General features: G+C 27.1%; 1 protein-coding gene across 1 annotated transcript in view; it reads left to right on the top strand.

Moving 5' to 3' along the window:
• LOC111632144 (histone deacetylase 4-like) overlaps window positions 1–13095 on the top strand; it is a gene marked incomplete at its 3' end in the record, with an annotated part of 49121 nt that extends 36026 nt beyond the window's left edge. The window contains exons 3-6 of the mRNA XM_023376517.1: window positions 3532–3640; window positions 6909–7023; window positions 8503–8621; window positions 12973–13095. Of these exons, the coding sequence (XP_023232285.1) occupies window positions 3532–3640; window positions 6909–7023; window positions 8503–8621; window positions 12973–13095 (466 nt within the window). The remainder of the gene's footprint in view (window positions 1–3531; window positions 3641–6908; window positions 7024–8502; window positions 8622–12972) is intronic.
• Window positions 13096–13357: the final 262 nt, after the last annotated feature.

Genomic DNA, 13357 nt, shown 5'->3' with positions numbered 1-13357 from the left:
AATGGTCATGTGATCGAGTGTTGTCAAAGACAAAGGGTGACTCTGCAGGTGTTAGGTCAGAGGTGAGAGGTATTCCTGGGACAATAAGATGGTGAAATAGGATGTCTACTGTACTCTTTGATACCTGCAATGTTAGATCGACCATGTTTGTATGGGAGAATGTTGATGTTCTCGAAGGAGTGTTATAAACTTTTAGTGGTTGTTGACAAGAGGGATGACATTTAATCTCTTTTTTGGTGATGTTATTTTAACGATCGCATTAAGAAGTTAAGTTAAAATCCTGTGAAAATTAGACGAAATATTCCTTAAAAATTCCAGATCTCACATTTTAAATACAGATAATACATTTTTAAAATTTTTCTTTAACATTAGAAATGATAAACATATGCAAGTTTAATGAAAATACTGATTTTATTAAATTAGTACAATCATACCTGTGTGTGTGAAAATTAAAACTCATGAAGAAAACTGAAGACCATGATAGATTTAATTAAGATCCCTTTTCATTGAATGCACACAAACATTTTCTACAGGTTTATGATTAAATTTATACTGTATATAAAGTTCATCAACCTTATGTAAATCTTGAACAGAAGTGAGAAAACTGATTTATATTGATTAACAGCTTGTTATTAGAAGATTAATTTATATACTGTATAGACCTTATTTAATAACAAGTTGTAATCCAATGAATGAATTAGTAAAACTAAGAAGTAGTTATTTTTGATTTATTTATTTTCTTTGTAATAAAAATTATAAGAATAAATTATTGTAATAATTTCAATAAGAATTATTGAAAGTTTTACTGTTTCTTAGTTAAACAAAAAAATTTAAAATAATAATAAATCACTTAATGTTATTTTGTTCAGTGTTATTTCATTATAATGTTGATGAGAAAAGGTATAAGTACATTTGTAATCATTTACAATTACTGCTGTTGAATTTGCTTTATCAACAGTAAAATTGGTCTTATGAGGTGAGAATTAAATGCTGGAAGTTACAAACACAATCCAATAAAAATATTAACTGAATTTTTAAAAAATTGATTAATATAATTTGTATTCAATACACTTTCACTTTTTTCATAAAATGTGAATCTATTTGTGATTGAACACAAATGACCTATGCTCTGGTGACAGTATAGAGAATTACTGAAAATAGTATTGGAGTCCAGAAGTTAATATTGTTAGGATACATGTCTAAACTCAACTTTTTTTTAAAGTACTTTAGCCAAATGTTTAAAAACTCTCATTGCTGATAAAATATTTTAAAATGGTTTTACATTGCATTTATTGAGTTTCTACTGTTGAGAGTGACTTATCAATGATATAGATGAATTATTGATGAATTAAATTGATATGTTATTGGGTGCATTCAGCAAATAGCAGTGCTGCAGTACTTTAATAAAGCGGTACTGCAATTTAAAACTGTATATACTGTAAACACAAAAAAAGGCAAATTATGCATGCACATTAGCACTTCACTTGACTTCACAATTTGTTAAAAAACTTATCCATTTTGGTTTGTTTTGATGACACTTTTCTGGCTACTGACTACTACAGCTGCTTGATATTAGCAATGTCATGTGCAGCCTTTAAGTATGTAATTTGTCTACAAGGATTTATTATACTGGTGATTTGATTCTACAATTCAAGAAAACATCAGAAAAAACCAGTCTTTATTTATTTATTTATTTTTTCTGATATGTTTTCTTGAACTACAGAATCAAATCACCAGTATAATAAGTCCTAGTAATAAAATAAAAGTCCTTGTAGACAAATTACATACTAAACATATGATAAGGACAGAAAGGTATACTATTTAAACTTTTTTTATTTGATAGAGGATATTTACCATATTGTTCCAAATATAGTATGATTCCAAGTTTCAAGAAGTGTTAAGGAAAAAAATAAAACTGATTATAGTGTGACCTTTATTTTTACGTCTGTAAAATTGTCTACAAATAGGTAAAGTTACCAGTGCAGCATATTTGTTTCCATTATTTCCAATTTTCATGTTGTCTCACAATTACAATGACTCTGAACATATCTCTGAATTGTGCATTTGAAATTTGAGTTAAATGATTTTATAATTTCCAAGATGTTGAGTCTTGTTTTTCAGCACAATCTGTGTCCACTATTTTTCCTTGCCTGAAAACTATGTAGAATACAGGTATCCCTTGTATAACATGGTACTTAGGTTCTGAAAAAGTGCCATGTTTTGCAATTTGTGCTATAGAAAACAAAAGACTAATACAAAACATGGGGTTACATTCCAAAAGTTAGTAATGAAAAAAATAGTATACTTTTGCTAAGAGAAATATGTTTATTAAAGCAATCCATAATTTATTTCCAATTAATAATTAACTAACAATCACAAAGTACTGTATTATGTGTAAATATTAATTTTAGTTAAACCAAGGCATTTTCTTTTTACAAAATAGTGTTGTCATCTCAGTATTTTGTTGATCTTGATCATTTCTGATCAAAACCAACAAAAATATCAAGCAACATCTTCATTTTTTTATTTTTATCATAAAAGTTTTTATGTATGACAAAATAAAAATATGTTATTACTTGAAAATTTGTTCAATCTAGGATTAAGCAATTCATTGTCCAGAATTTGTGTTTGAATACTGAATTGTTTGAATTGGGAACAGTTTGAGTATCAAGATACAGCTGTATTAAATGATTACTTACCTACAAAATTAATAATACACTTATGTAAAAATGTTCAAACAAACTTTACTAAATATGAAGATTAAGCTATAAAAACAAAACACAGTGACAGTCTTAAAGTCTGAAGGCAACAACAACACCACCTAGTTGATAGGACAAGGAAGAAAAAAAAATGCACTATCAGTTTTCATTAAACCTGACGAAAGGCACAAAACAAATTGAAAATTTCAATATTCTAAAAACCATGGACAAATTTGAGATAACACAAATGCTTATATGAATAAAAAATTTTGAATAATAGAGTTAGCACTTAAAAGTTGTAAAATTTTGTACAGAGAATTTCCCAAATTCTGGAGCTGTGCTAGAGCAAAACTGGGAACTGTATTGTATGGGGAATATCCCCAATTTTCAAACTGTGTTACAACAAAATCATGTTGTGGAAGTGGTGTGTTGTATGAAGGATACCTGTAAATATTACTTTGGCAATGTGTGAGCAGAGTAGAACAGACCTCTATTGGCAAGATGTCACAATAATATACTTATGAATCACATCATATGTGGGCTAGAAATGGGCTAGAACTTGCTCATGTATATTATAATCCTTTGCCTTGAAAAGTAGAAATTTTGAAAAAAAAAGTACTATATTCAGCAATATGGTTTATATAGATATTATTCTGATGCCTATTAAGTACTATATTTATCTTGCATATACAAGATAAAGTATTTAATACCTAATAATGTATGATAAGTATATATTTTTTAAACATTGATTTGAATTTTTTTTAAATTGATATAAAATTTAAATCATTTGTGATATTTTGTCAAAATATTTATTTAAAATATTATTTCAAAGGAATATATAGAACAACAGAAACAACATGAAGAAGAACAGAAAGTTGAACGTGAGCGTCGAGAGAAAGAAAGATTAGAACAGCTTAAGAAAAAAGAAAAACATGAACAAAGTAAAGTGTTTTATACTTTGTTAAATTAATTTAATTTTGATAGATATCAAAAACATCACTTTAATTTATTTTGAGAAATTTAATATATTTATTTTATTTATAAAATTTTCAGGTTTTCATGTAAATATGGCTTATTTAAAAATTTTACTTAATTTTTTTTAAAGAGTGAATTGTTAGAATTTTAATGCTGATGAAATAAATTAAGATTTAACCATCCTCAATTAATTAAATTTCTGGAAGGAAAGATTGGATTGGAGGTCTGGGTAGTGTATCTGGCAACATACCCACATAGTAAGTGGGAGTTGCAGGTTCGAGTCCATTGTGAGCCAATTCTTTTCTTCCAGAACAGTCTAAATTATTTATTACATATTACCATGGATATTTTTAAGTAAGGTGTATCTTTTTTAAAATGCACACATTTTAATTTTGCACATGCAAAATGTTTCCTGGCATCCCTTGCACACAAACAGATGCCATTTTGAATCATGTCAGCAGTGTGTGCTTTTTATGTTGTGTGATGGAAATGTTTAAGAAGATCAAGTGACCTACCATCTGTGAAATAAGATCCATTATTCATTTCCTAGCCGCAAGAAATGTGAAACCGGCAGAGATTCATCATCAGATTTATGAAGTTTATGGTCTGAATGCTAGGAGTGATAGCAGTTTGTAAGTGGGAGACTGTTTAAAGAAGATTGGGAGAATGTTCATGATGAACCATGTTCAGGTTGGTCATCTGTAATTGTCCATGATCTTGTCTGTGCTGTAGACACCATGATTCATGGAAACAAGCAATTCATGATTTCTATTTTATCAGTCAATTTACCAAAAGTTTCATGGTCAGTTCTTAACAAAATTGTGTCAGAAAACTTGGACTACCAGATATTATGCTTTCAATCCAGGAATGGTTATCATCTGAGGTGGCACACTTCTATGACACAGGTCTACAGAAACTGATCTCACACTGCGATAAATGTTACAAAAGCAATGAAAACTATGTGGAAAATTAGCTGAAAGTATGTGGAATCTAAGAAAAAATAAATTACTCTTAATGTTTAGTACTTCATTTTTTATTGTAAAACAGATATTACTTTAAAAATATTTCTTATAATTTAATTGTAATTATTAAATCTAATAAGAGATGGCACCTAACACCTATCTGTAGTACCAAATTATTTAGAATTTAATTAAAAATAATAGCTGTAAAGTATCCCAATTTAATCCAGCAATTGTTTGGCATATTACTAAAATATCAGGCTTTGGTATGTTTATACATGTAATGCATAATGGAAAGATTACTTGAATGAAGTGATTGAAATTAATTACTGCCATATTAGTTACACAAAATTAAGGAAATTTTGCAATTCCCATTATATTTTATTCTTGTTTCAATCCTTTTCATAGTTTTGTTTAAGCTAGTAGTGCCCTTGGTTAGGATCAGAAGTATTCAATACTCCTAACATTGGGCAATACAACAAACTAATGTGTACTATTTTCAAATTCCTTCTACATGTTTCAGAATTATTTGTAATATATCTTAAATTTGTATATTTATTTATATTTGTTACATGAATTATTGTTAATCAATTAAATATTGTAGCTTTGACTTATTGAAAAACTGTGTGTGATAAATTGATGAATTTTGACAGTAAGTTATTAATGATACACATGTATAACAATGAACAGAATATTTTATATTTTAACTCAAAAAGTCTTAATAATAAATCCAAAAGAACATATATATAGTTTGTGTGTCATTGACGGTGTCAGATTATATCAATTTACACACACAAATTATTATTAATGCATTATAACAGTATTGCCAAAAAACATGTTAATGTTTATTTTGTTTTTTGTTAAAAATTTTTTTTTACTGAATAGTTTCTGGAAATGAGTTAGCATACTTGAAAACATAAATACATTCAATTTTTCCCCCCTTGTTGTCAGAACCCCAATAAAGCAGTTGGAATTTCAGTTTTTTCTCTAACTATAGAGATTTATACAATTGTAATGTATCAATTACAAAATGACTGTTAATAAGCATACAGCTGAAAGGAAAAAATTTTATTTTGCTTTAATTACTTAAATTATATTTCTGAGATTTATAGATTGTTAGATTGATATTAATGATGACATATTTGTTATTTTCAAGTTTTGTGTTGATGTCTATCTCTCTCATATTTTTTCTATGTTATTGTTTAAATTAAATGATCCTGAAGTTCAATTTTCAAAAATTAATATTTCTTCACAGATAACTAATTCATATAATAATTAATTTTTATAATAATTACACAGAAAATTCAATATTTGACTTAGACATTTAAATTTATCTGTTATAAGTCATTCTTTTATTGGAATTAACATATGCAGAAAACAATTATGTTTTTATTTGATTCTTTATAATCTCTTTAAATTGTTTAAAATATTGTGTGGTACAACAAGGAAAGATATGCTTGTTGATATTATAATTTAAGAATTTTTAGATCATTATAATGAGGTTTTATGGAACAAAATAGAAACATTATTCTTACATAAAAATTATCTGAAATATTATATTAAATGTTAATATCAATAGAATACTAATACAAATGTTTATTACAGAATTTTTATAATATAATGATAGATGTGTTTTATGTAATACTATTACAGTCGACCCCCCTATAACACTGTTGATAATTCCGTTTTATATGAATTCCATGTTGTACGAGTCACTTAGATTTTACAAATACGTAAGCCGTTCACAGCCCGGCACACGTATTTGTAAAATCTAAATGACTCGTACAACATGGAATTCATATAAAACGGAATTATCAATAGTGTTATAGGGGGATCGACTGTAAATGCCTTTTTGATAAAATCGAATTAAATTTCTTTATATCAAGGATAGTAATGAATTAGTAATTTTTTTCCTTCTTAAAATGATTAAATTCTAACTTTTTCAATGAAAATAAAAATAATTTCTTTAACTGTCAATATATTGATTAAATATATTCATATGATACCATATTTAACATAAACTCTGCAAAGAACTATTTTTTGAAATTTTACATTTTTGTAAAGTATTTAAAGTACGTGTTTTTTTTTTACAAAAAAAATCCAGTTATGTTTATTATTGTAAAATTTTTGAAATTTACAATTCATCTTTGCTGTTCAATTATATACTTCATTTTTTTAACATATTTTAAAGAAATAGTTGCTACTGTACAGAAAAGAAGGTTAAGTAAAATTGGATTCATTAACATTAAATGTTAATAACAAGAATTTAATTTAGGTGCTATTGCATCATCAGAAGTAAAGCAAAGATTGCAAGAATTTGTTTTAAGTAAGAAACAAAGAGAAGCTGCTGCAGGTGGTGCAAGCGGAGCAAGATCTAATTATCGTAATTGGTATGTTGATAATTTTTATTTCTTTTTCCAATGAACTGGAATTTTATTTTATTTATAATTTTATGGAAGCAGTTAAAGTATATTTTTAATAAAGTAAATTATTTAATTTTATTATATGCTTTATTTAAAATAATTTTTTCAATACAAATAAAATAATTTTAAATAGGAACAAAAGTCATATATTAAGTAATGTTTATAAACAGACCAGATCTATTTAGTTTTAATGTTAATGCAACAGCATTTTTGACAAGACTATGTCTTGTTTATAAAATCGTACTGCCTGATTTTCTGACCATCATAGAGGTACGAAGGAGTACATGTCGAGAGTTGATATTTGGCACAGAGTATTAGGTACCCAAATCATTTGCGCATAAAAAAATCCAGACTCGTAGGTAGTCAGGGGACCGAGAATCGAGTCAAAATAAAATACAAAATGGCGACCCTCTTCTACAAACAGGTAAAACAGCCATCTCACCCCACCAAAGTTGGGTAGGGGAGAGTACCACCCACAATCATTCTAAGAAGTGAACTCTGACATTAGGACTGAGCATGTAGTTTCTTCTATGTTAAAAAAATTTGTAATCTAATTTTGTAAATTTGGGAGTGCTTCAAATATGATGTTAAAACAATTTTATGTCGTTATGGGTTTTTTTAACATTATTTAGTATAGTAAAATTGTAGGATTGATAAAAATTTGACATTATATTAGGGTTGTCGTTACATTCAATGACATTATAATTGGGTTAAACTGTACATTGTTTGTGCAAAATAAAAAAATAATTTCGGGTGATATAACAGCCATGATTATTTTTTCAAAAATGGGAACTTTTCATTACACATCGATAAAAATTCAACCCAGGCCGACACACAACAGAGAAAAATTTTGAAATTAGATAGGTTAATTTCATCGAAGATGCATTGTGGACGATCTCGCAGTTGTGGCCGGCGAAGTTTGAACGTCGTGCCCAAAAGCAGCAATATCAAAGAAGATAGGAGAATGAGAACAAGACCTGCCTTGAGCATGAAAGTGATTCTGTCTCTGAGACATAGTCTTGTCCCAAATACGGTTTTGCCGTTTTACTTATTTGTAATGGAATGGTAGTCATTCTTCCTTATTTTGATGTTTTTTTCATAAATTCTTCATATAATTTTGCTTGCTTTCATTCTTAGTAAGTAAGAAAAATTATTCTGCACCCTTAAAATGAAAACAAACTTTATGAAAACAATGTTCTCTAAAATATAACTGTAAATTGTCTGTTGGGAAATATCTGCTAATTTATTTTATAGACAATATAATTAAAATATATTAAATTAAGATGCAGAATTAATTATTGAAAATTGAGTAGTATTTTTAATATAATTATTATATGATAATAAATGTTTAACCAGTACTGATTCTGTAGTATTGATTATATAATAAATAATTCATTTATGATTGCTCTGTTTTTCACATAGTTTTTATATTTTTGTAATTTTTAGGTCTAGGAAGCATGCATCTCTTGATCAACCATCTCCTCCATCAGCAAGTTCAATCTCACCTCGTTGCAAACATGCATTATTGGGAAAATATGATGATGATTTTCCACTGAGAAAAACAGGTATGCAATATTCAAGCACTTTTAAATAGAAAACACTTTCACAATACAGTGGAACTCCATTTATCCCTGGATCCTGTTAATCCAGATTTCTGGTTTATCTGGATTATAAAACCCAATCCCTGTTTCAGAAAGAGAAACATATGGAAAACCTATAAATGCAAAAAATAAAAGAACTCCTAATTACATTCTTGCCTGAGTGTAACAAGAATAGACTTGTTTCTTATGAATTGGCATATAATGTTCATTGTTATGCATTCTGAGAGAGTGTTCTTTGAATTTACATAATATCTTGTTGAACCTTTTCTAATTGTTTAAAATTTCAATTTTTAAAATTTGCTACTTTGCTATTGAGTAAAAATGCTGTGCTTTTCATGGCAGTCAATGTGTTTTAATGAGTTTATCGTTTGTAACTGTGTGAGTTATTATTCACTCAACACCTGGAAGCCTCATTTGTTTTGCTAAATTTCAATCATCTTCAAACATTTGTGAAATGAAGTAAATACTGAAATTGTCATCTAAAGGAAAGAAAGTGGTTGTTTTGTTGAAGAAGAAACAAGAAATATAAAATAAAAAGTTTATAAACTGTGTTATTTATATCATTAATGACTTTTCCGGATTATCTGGATTTTTGGTCATCTGAATCAGACCTGGTCTTGTTAGAGCCAGATAAACGGGGTTTCCTATGTATACTTAAATTCTCTAAACTTAAAATTTTTGACATTTTTTAACATATTTGTTGCAAGTTAATGCAATTTTGCATCATGTAAAAATTACATGATGCAAAATCATTCAATTGGCAATGAATGTGTTGATAAATTTTTAATTCTTAGTTAATTAATTTTATCTATGTTTTTGAAGTAAAAACAATAATAGATATTTGATTTAAAAAAAAGAAATTAGATTAGCAAATACTTCATAAAACTGGACGATGAAACAGATAAAAAACCACAGTTCCTTTATCTAGCCCATCAGCTCTATTTTTTGTAAAACAAACATTTTCAATCTTCTCCTAAGATCTTCCTCGAAATCTTATTCAAAATGGAAAAGTATAAAGAACACACACTATTTCAAAATTTGAAACTTCCAATAAGAAACGTATATAAGATTGATGTAATTAAATCTTCAATGTTTATCAAAATGCACTTGCCATATGAGAAATGCATTTCTTTTCTTTATAATTGATACAGCCTCCAAGTTGGTCTGCTTTAAAGATCTTAAGGGCCTCCACTTCATCTTAAGGGCTCTCCACTTCTCCACTTCAGGCCTCTTTGATAAGTACATCTTATCAAAGAGGCCTGATCTAATTTTGCTATAACATTATTGTTCAATGCATATATGAATAGGGCCATGGATCTCTTCTTATGAGATATGTCATATCTATGTTCCGCCATCCATTTTTTCAGCAACCTTTTTATTAACCCTATATAAACTAGATAAAAAACAATATTGGGAAATGTGATTTTTTTTCCTTTTTCTTTTGTTTTTATGTTTCCTTTCTCTTTTATTTAACATTATTGTTTTCTTTTTAATATTGTAATATTTATATACATATTTACAGTTGACCCCCCTATAACACGGTAGATACGTTCTGTTCTTTATGAATTGATTTCTTACGAGTCCTTGCCAATCACAGCCCGACATGTGTGAAGTTTACGGGCTACAGCTGTTTGAAAGGTTTTCTTCCATAAAATTAATCAATTCTAGACTAATTCGACTCAGCATTTCCAAAATACACATTTTTTTTTTTTTTTTTTTTTTTTTTTTTTTTTTTTTTTTTTTTTTTTTTTTTTTTTTTTTTTTTTTTTTTTTTTTTTTTTTTTTTTTTTTTTTTTTTTTTTTTTTTTTTTTTTTTTTTTTTTTTTTTTTTTTTTTTTTTTTTTTTTTTTTTTTTTTTTTTTTTTTTTTTTTTTTTTTTTTTTTTTTTTTTTTTTTTTTTTTTTTTTTTTTTTTTTTTTTTTTTTTTTTTTTTTTTNGGAGACATCATTAATATAAATAATTTTAATCGCCGTTGAATAAGAAATGTTTCTTTCACAAGAAATGTATAAAATTACAGTACTGTATTAGACTTACGGTACCTAATTTACATACTGACAGACGATAGTTAGCGTAAAAATCTCCGTAGCGTGGCGCCACGCTAGACGGCGGAAATTATATATTTAATTATAACAAAGTTACAATAAGTTAATATATAATTATATATACAGTTCTTAATTTATATATAATTAATATATAATTATATGTACAGTATCTAATTTATATATAATACTGTACAGATGATAGTAAACTCAATTTATCCGCCTAAATTCTCTGTAGCGTGGTGCTGGATGGCGGAAAGTAGTTCAGCTGCCCAATGACATTTTACCGAATTATAGGAGTTTTTTTACCAGGTTTGTACGGATACCGTCGCAATTTTTTCACCGTCTTATAGGAATCATAATTATAGGAACCCGTGTTATAGGGGAGTCTACTGTATTTTGAATTCAAATAATGATAAATTTGTATGTCTTTGTAACTTTAAATATGTTCTTACATGTTCTATTAATATGGAACAGTTATTTATGTTTCAAAAATTTAAAACCTGGTGTTGGCCTGTCGAGCAGGTTGAAAACATTCATTGAATAAGTCTTTTCGCAGTGATTTAAGATGTTATTGTAACGATCATAATTTTTACATTTGAGAAAAGTGAAAACATGGAAAATGAAAAAATATTTATTGAAAAATTATTAATTAAAGGTTTGAGACAAGTATTGTACAGTGGAGTTGCATACAAAAATAAAAATAAATCATTAGAAATAACATTAAATATTCATTAAAGAGAGTTTAGACTAACCAGTAAAGTAGCCCAAAAACGAACATGAATTAAAACATTTTAAATACCAAACAAAATATTTATAACCCATCACCTGCAGAGTTATGTCTTTTTTTTTTTTTTTTTTTTGTATAGTTCTTTGTAAAAGCTGAAGAAGTAATCAGAAATATTTGCAGAAATTATATTAAATGTGATAATAGAAAGTAAGCTTTTTGAATAAGAGCATTACACTAGTAAAACTAAGGTCACTTTCAAGTTGGGAGTGGTTCACAAGTGGGGAAAAGGGATTACTTCAGTGTTGCTGGCTGTGAGCTCTGTCAAGCTGTGAAACATTAAATGCCTCAGAAAAACCCACACTGATTGAAACCATATAAATTGGGAATTACTTGTATATTGTTTTGAGTTCCTGATATGTTATATATGTTATGAGTTCTTGATATTATGTATATGAGAATCATATTAAAATGATTTAGTAATTGGTTATATAAATTGCAATGATATTCAGTGAGATTTTTAAATAAGAGAAATTTAACAAAAGCAACATTGAATTTGTTTGATTATAATTATTTAACAGTTAAAATGCTTAAAAGAAGATTAAACATGCAACTAATAATCTGAAATTTGTTTCTAGATTTAATGTTTTAATACCACTATTAATAATTTACACTAAATTTACTGATTTACTAACTTTTATTAGTAAGCTAATAACATATATTTAAGAAAGTAAATAAATTTCATAACAACTAATATACATTTTATGTTTATACATAACTAGCTGTTACCTGTGACTTTGCCTGTGCAGATTTTGCGAGTAAACCCCATTTATATTCAGTATTTCAACAACCATAGTAATTGTTATATAACACCTACTGCTGAGAATGATGAGAATTGTTAAGAATCAAACAAACTATTTTCAATTTGATCAATTTTCTGGAACGTTTACAATCATTCTATAATCGAATCAATATGCAATAACAAATTCGAATTTAAAACAGTTTGAATATTTGGTTAAAAAATTGAAAAATATAAAAACATTTATAACAATGTCTGAAATGTTATCAATTTAATACACCTAAGTACTCAATGAAAACTAAACGTAGTTGAAAACAAAAAATCGCATCTAAAATAATACAGTAGAAGCCATTCCTCAGGTTAAGCCTTAATCCTCTCCCTTTCCCTCCACAGGGAAATTGCGAAAAATTCCTTCTTAGTGTGCATTTTCATGACGTACTTTAACTGTATACAAAATTTCACCTCTAGGTTCATCAGTTTGCTTTGGGCGATGATGAATCAATCAGTCAATCACTCAGTCAGTCAGGACAAGTAATTTTATATATTTAAATAAATAAATTACTTGTTTTTTTGTTTTCATTAAATATTTTATGAATTATTTTAATGTAAATTATTATTGTAATTATTTTTACATTTGGTTATCATTACTTACATTGTTTTAAGTTTTAATTAAAATTGTTATCTTATGATTGTGATTGTTAATTAGTTTACCAATTAATGGCTAATTTTCTTTCATTGTTATATTTATAGCATCTGAACCAAACCTTAAAGTTCGTTCAGTTTTGAAACAAAAAGTTCTTGAAAGACGTAGCAGTCCTTTGCTAAGACGTAAAGATAAAGGCCCCATTCCACTGAAAAGGAGACCACCTACAAGTATGATAATTTTTTATATTTACATAAATTAACATTTAATTAATATTAAATACATATATAATGTCTCACATCAAGCTTATTTTACATATTTTTATATAAAATATGCATGTGAATAAATTTTTTATTTATAAAAGTAATCTATTAAATTAAAAATATATTCTGTGCCAGGGATCAGTAACATTTCTGTGGTGTTGTGTTGAACTTGAGTTAGTGTTATTCAGGTGCCAACATGATTCTACCAATATTGTTATATATTTATTTT

Source organism: Centruroides sculpturatus, unplaced genomic scaffold, assembly GCF_000671375.1.
Source record: "Centruroides sculpturatus isolate CEXI.00-Female unplaced genomic scaffold, Cexi_2.0 scaffold616, whole genome shotgun sequence".
Classification (NCBI taxonomy): domain Eukaryota; kingdom Metazoa; phylum Arthropoda; class Arachnida; order Scorpiones; family Buthidae; genus Centruroides; species Centruroides sculpturatus.
Note: the sequence above shows the minus strand (reverse complement) of the source record. Positions and strands in the feature narration are given on the sequence as shown.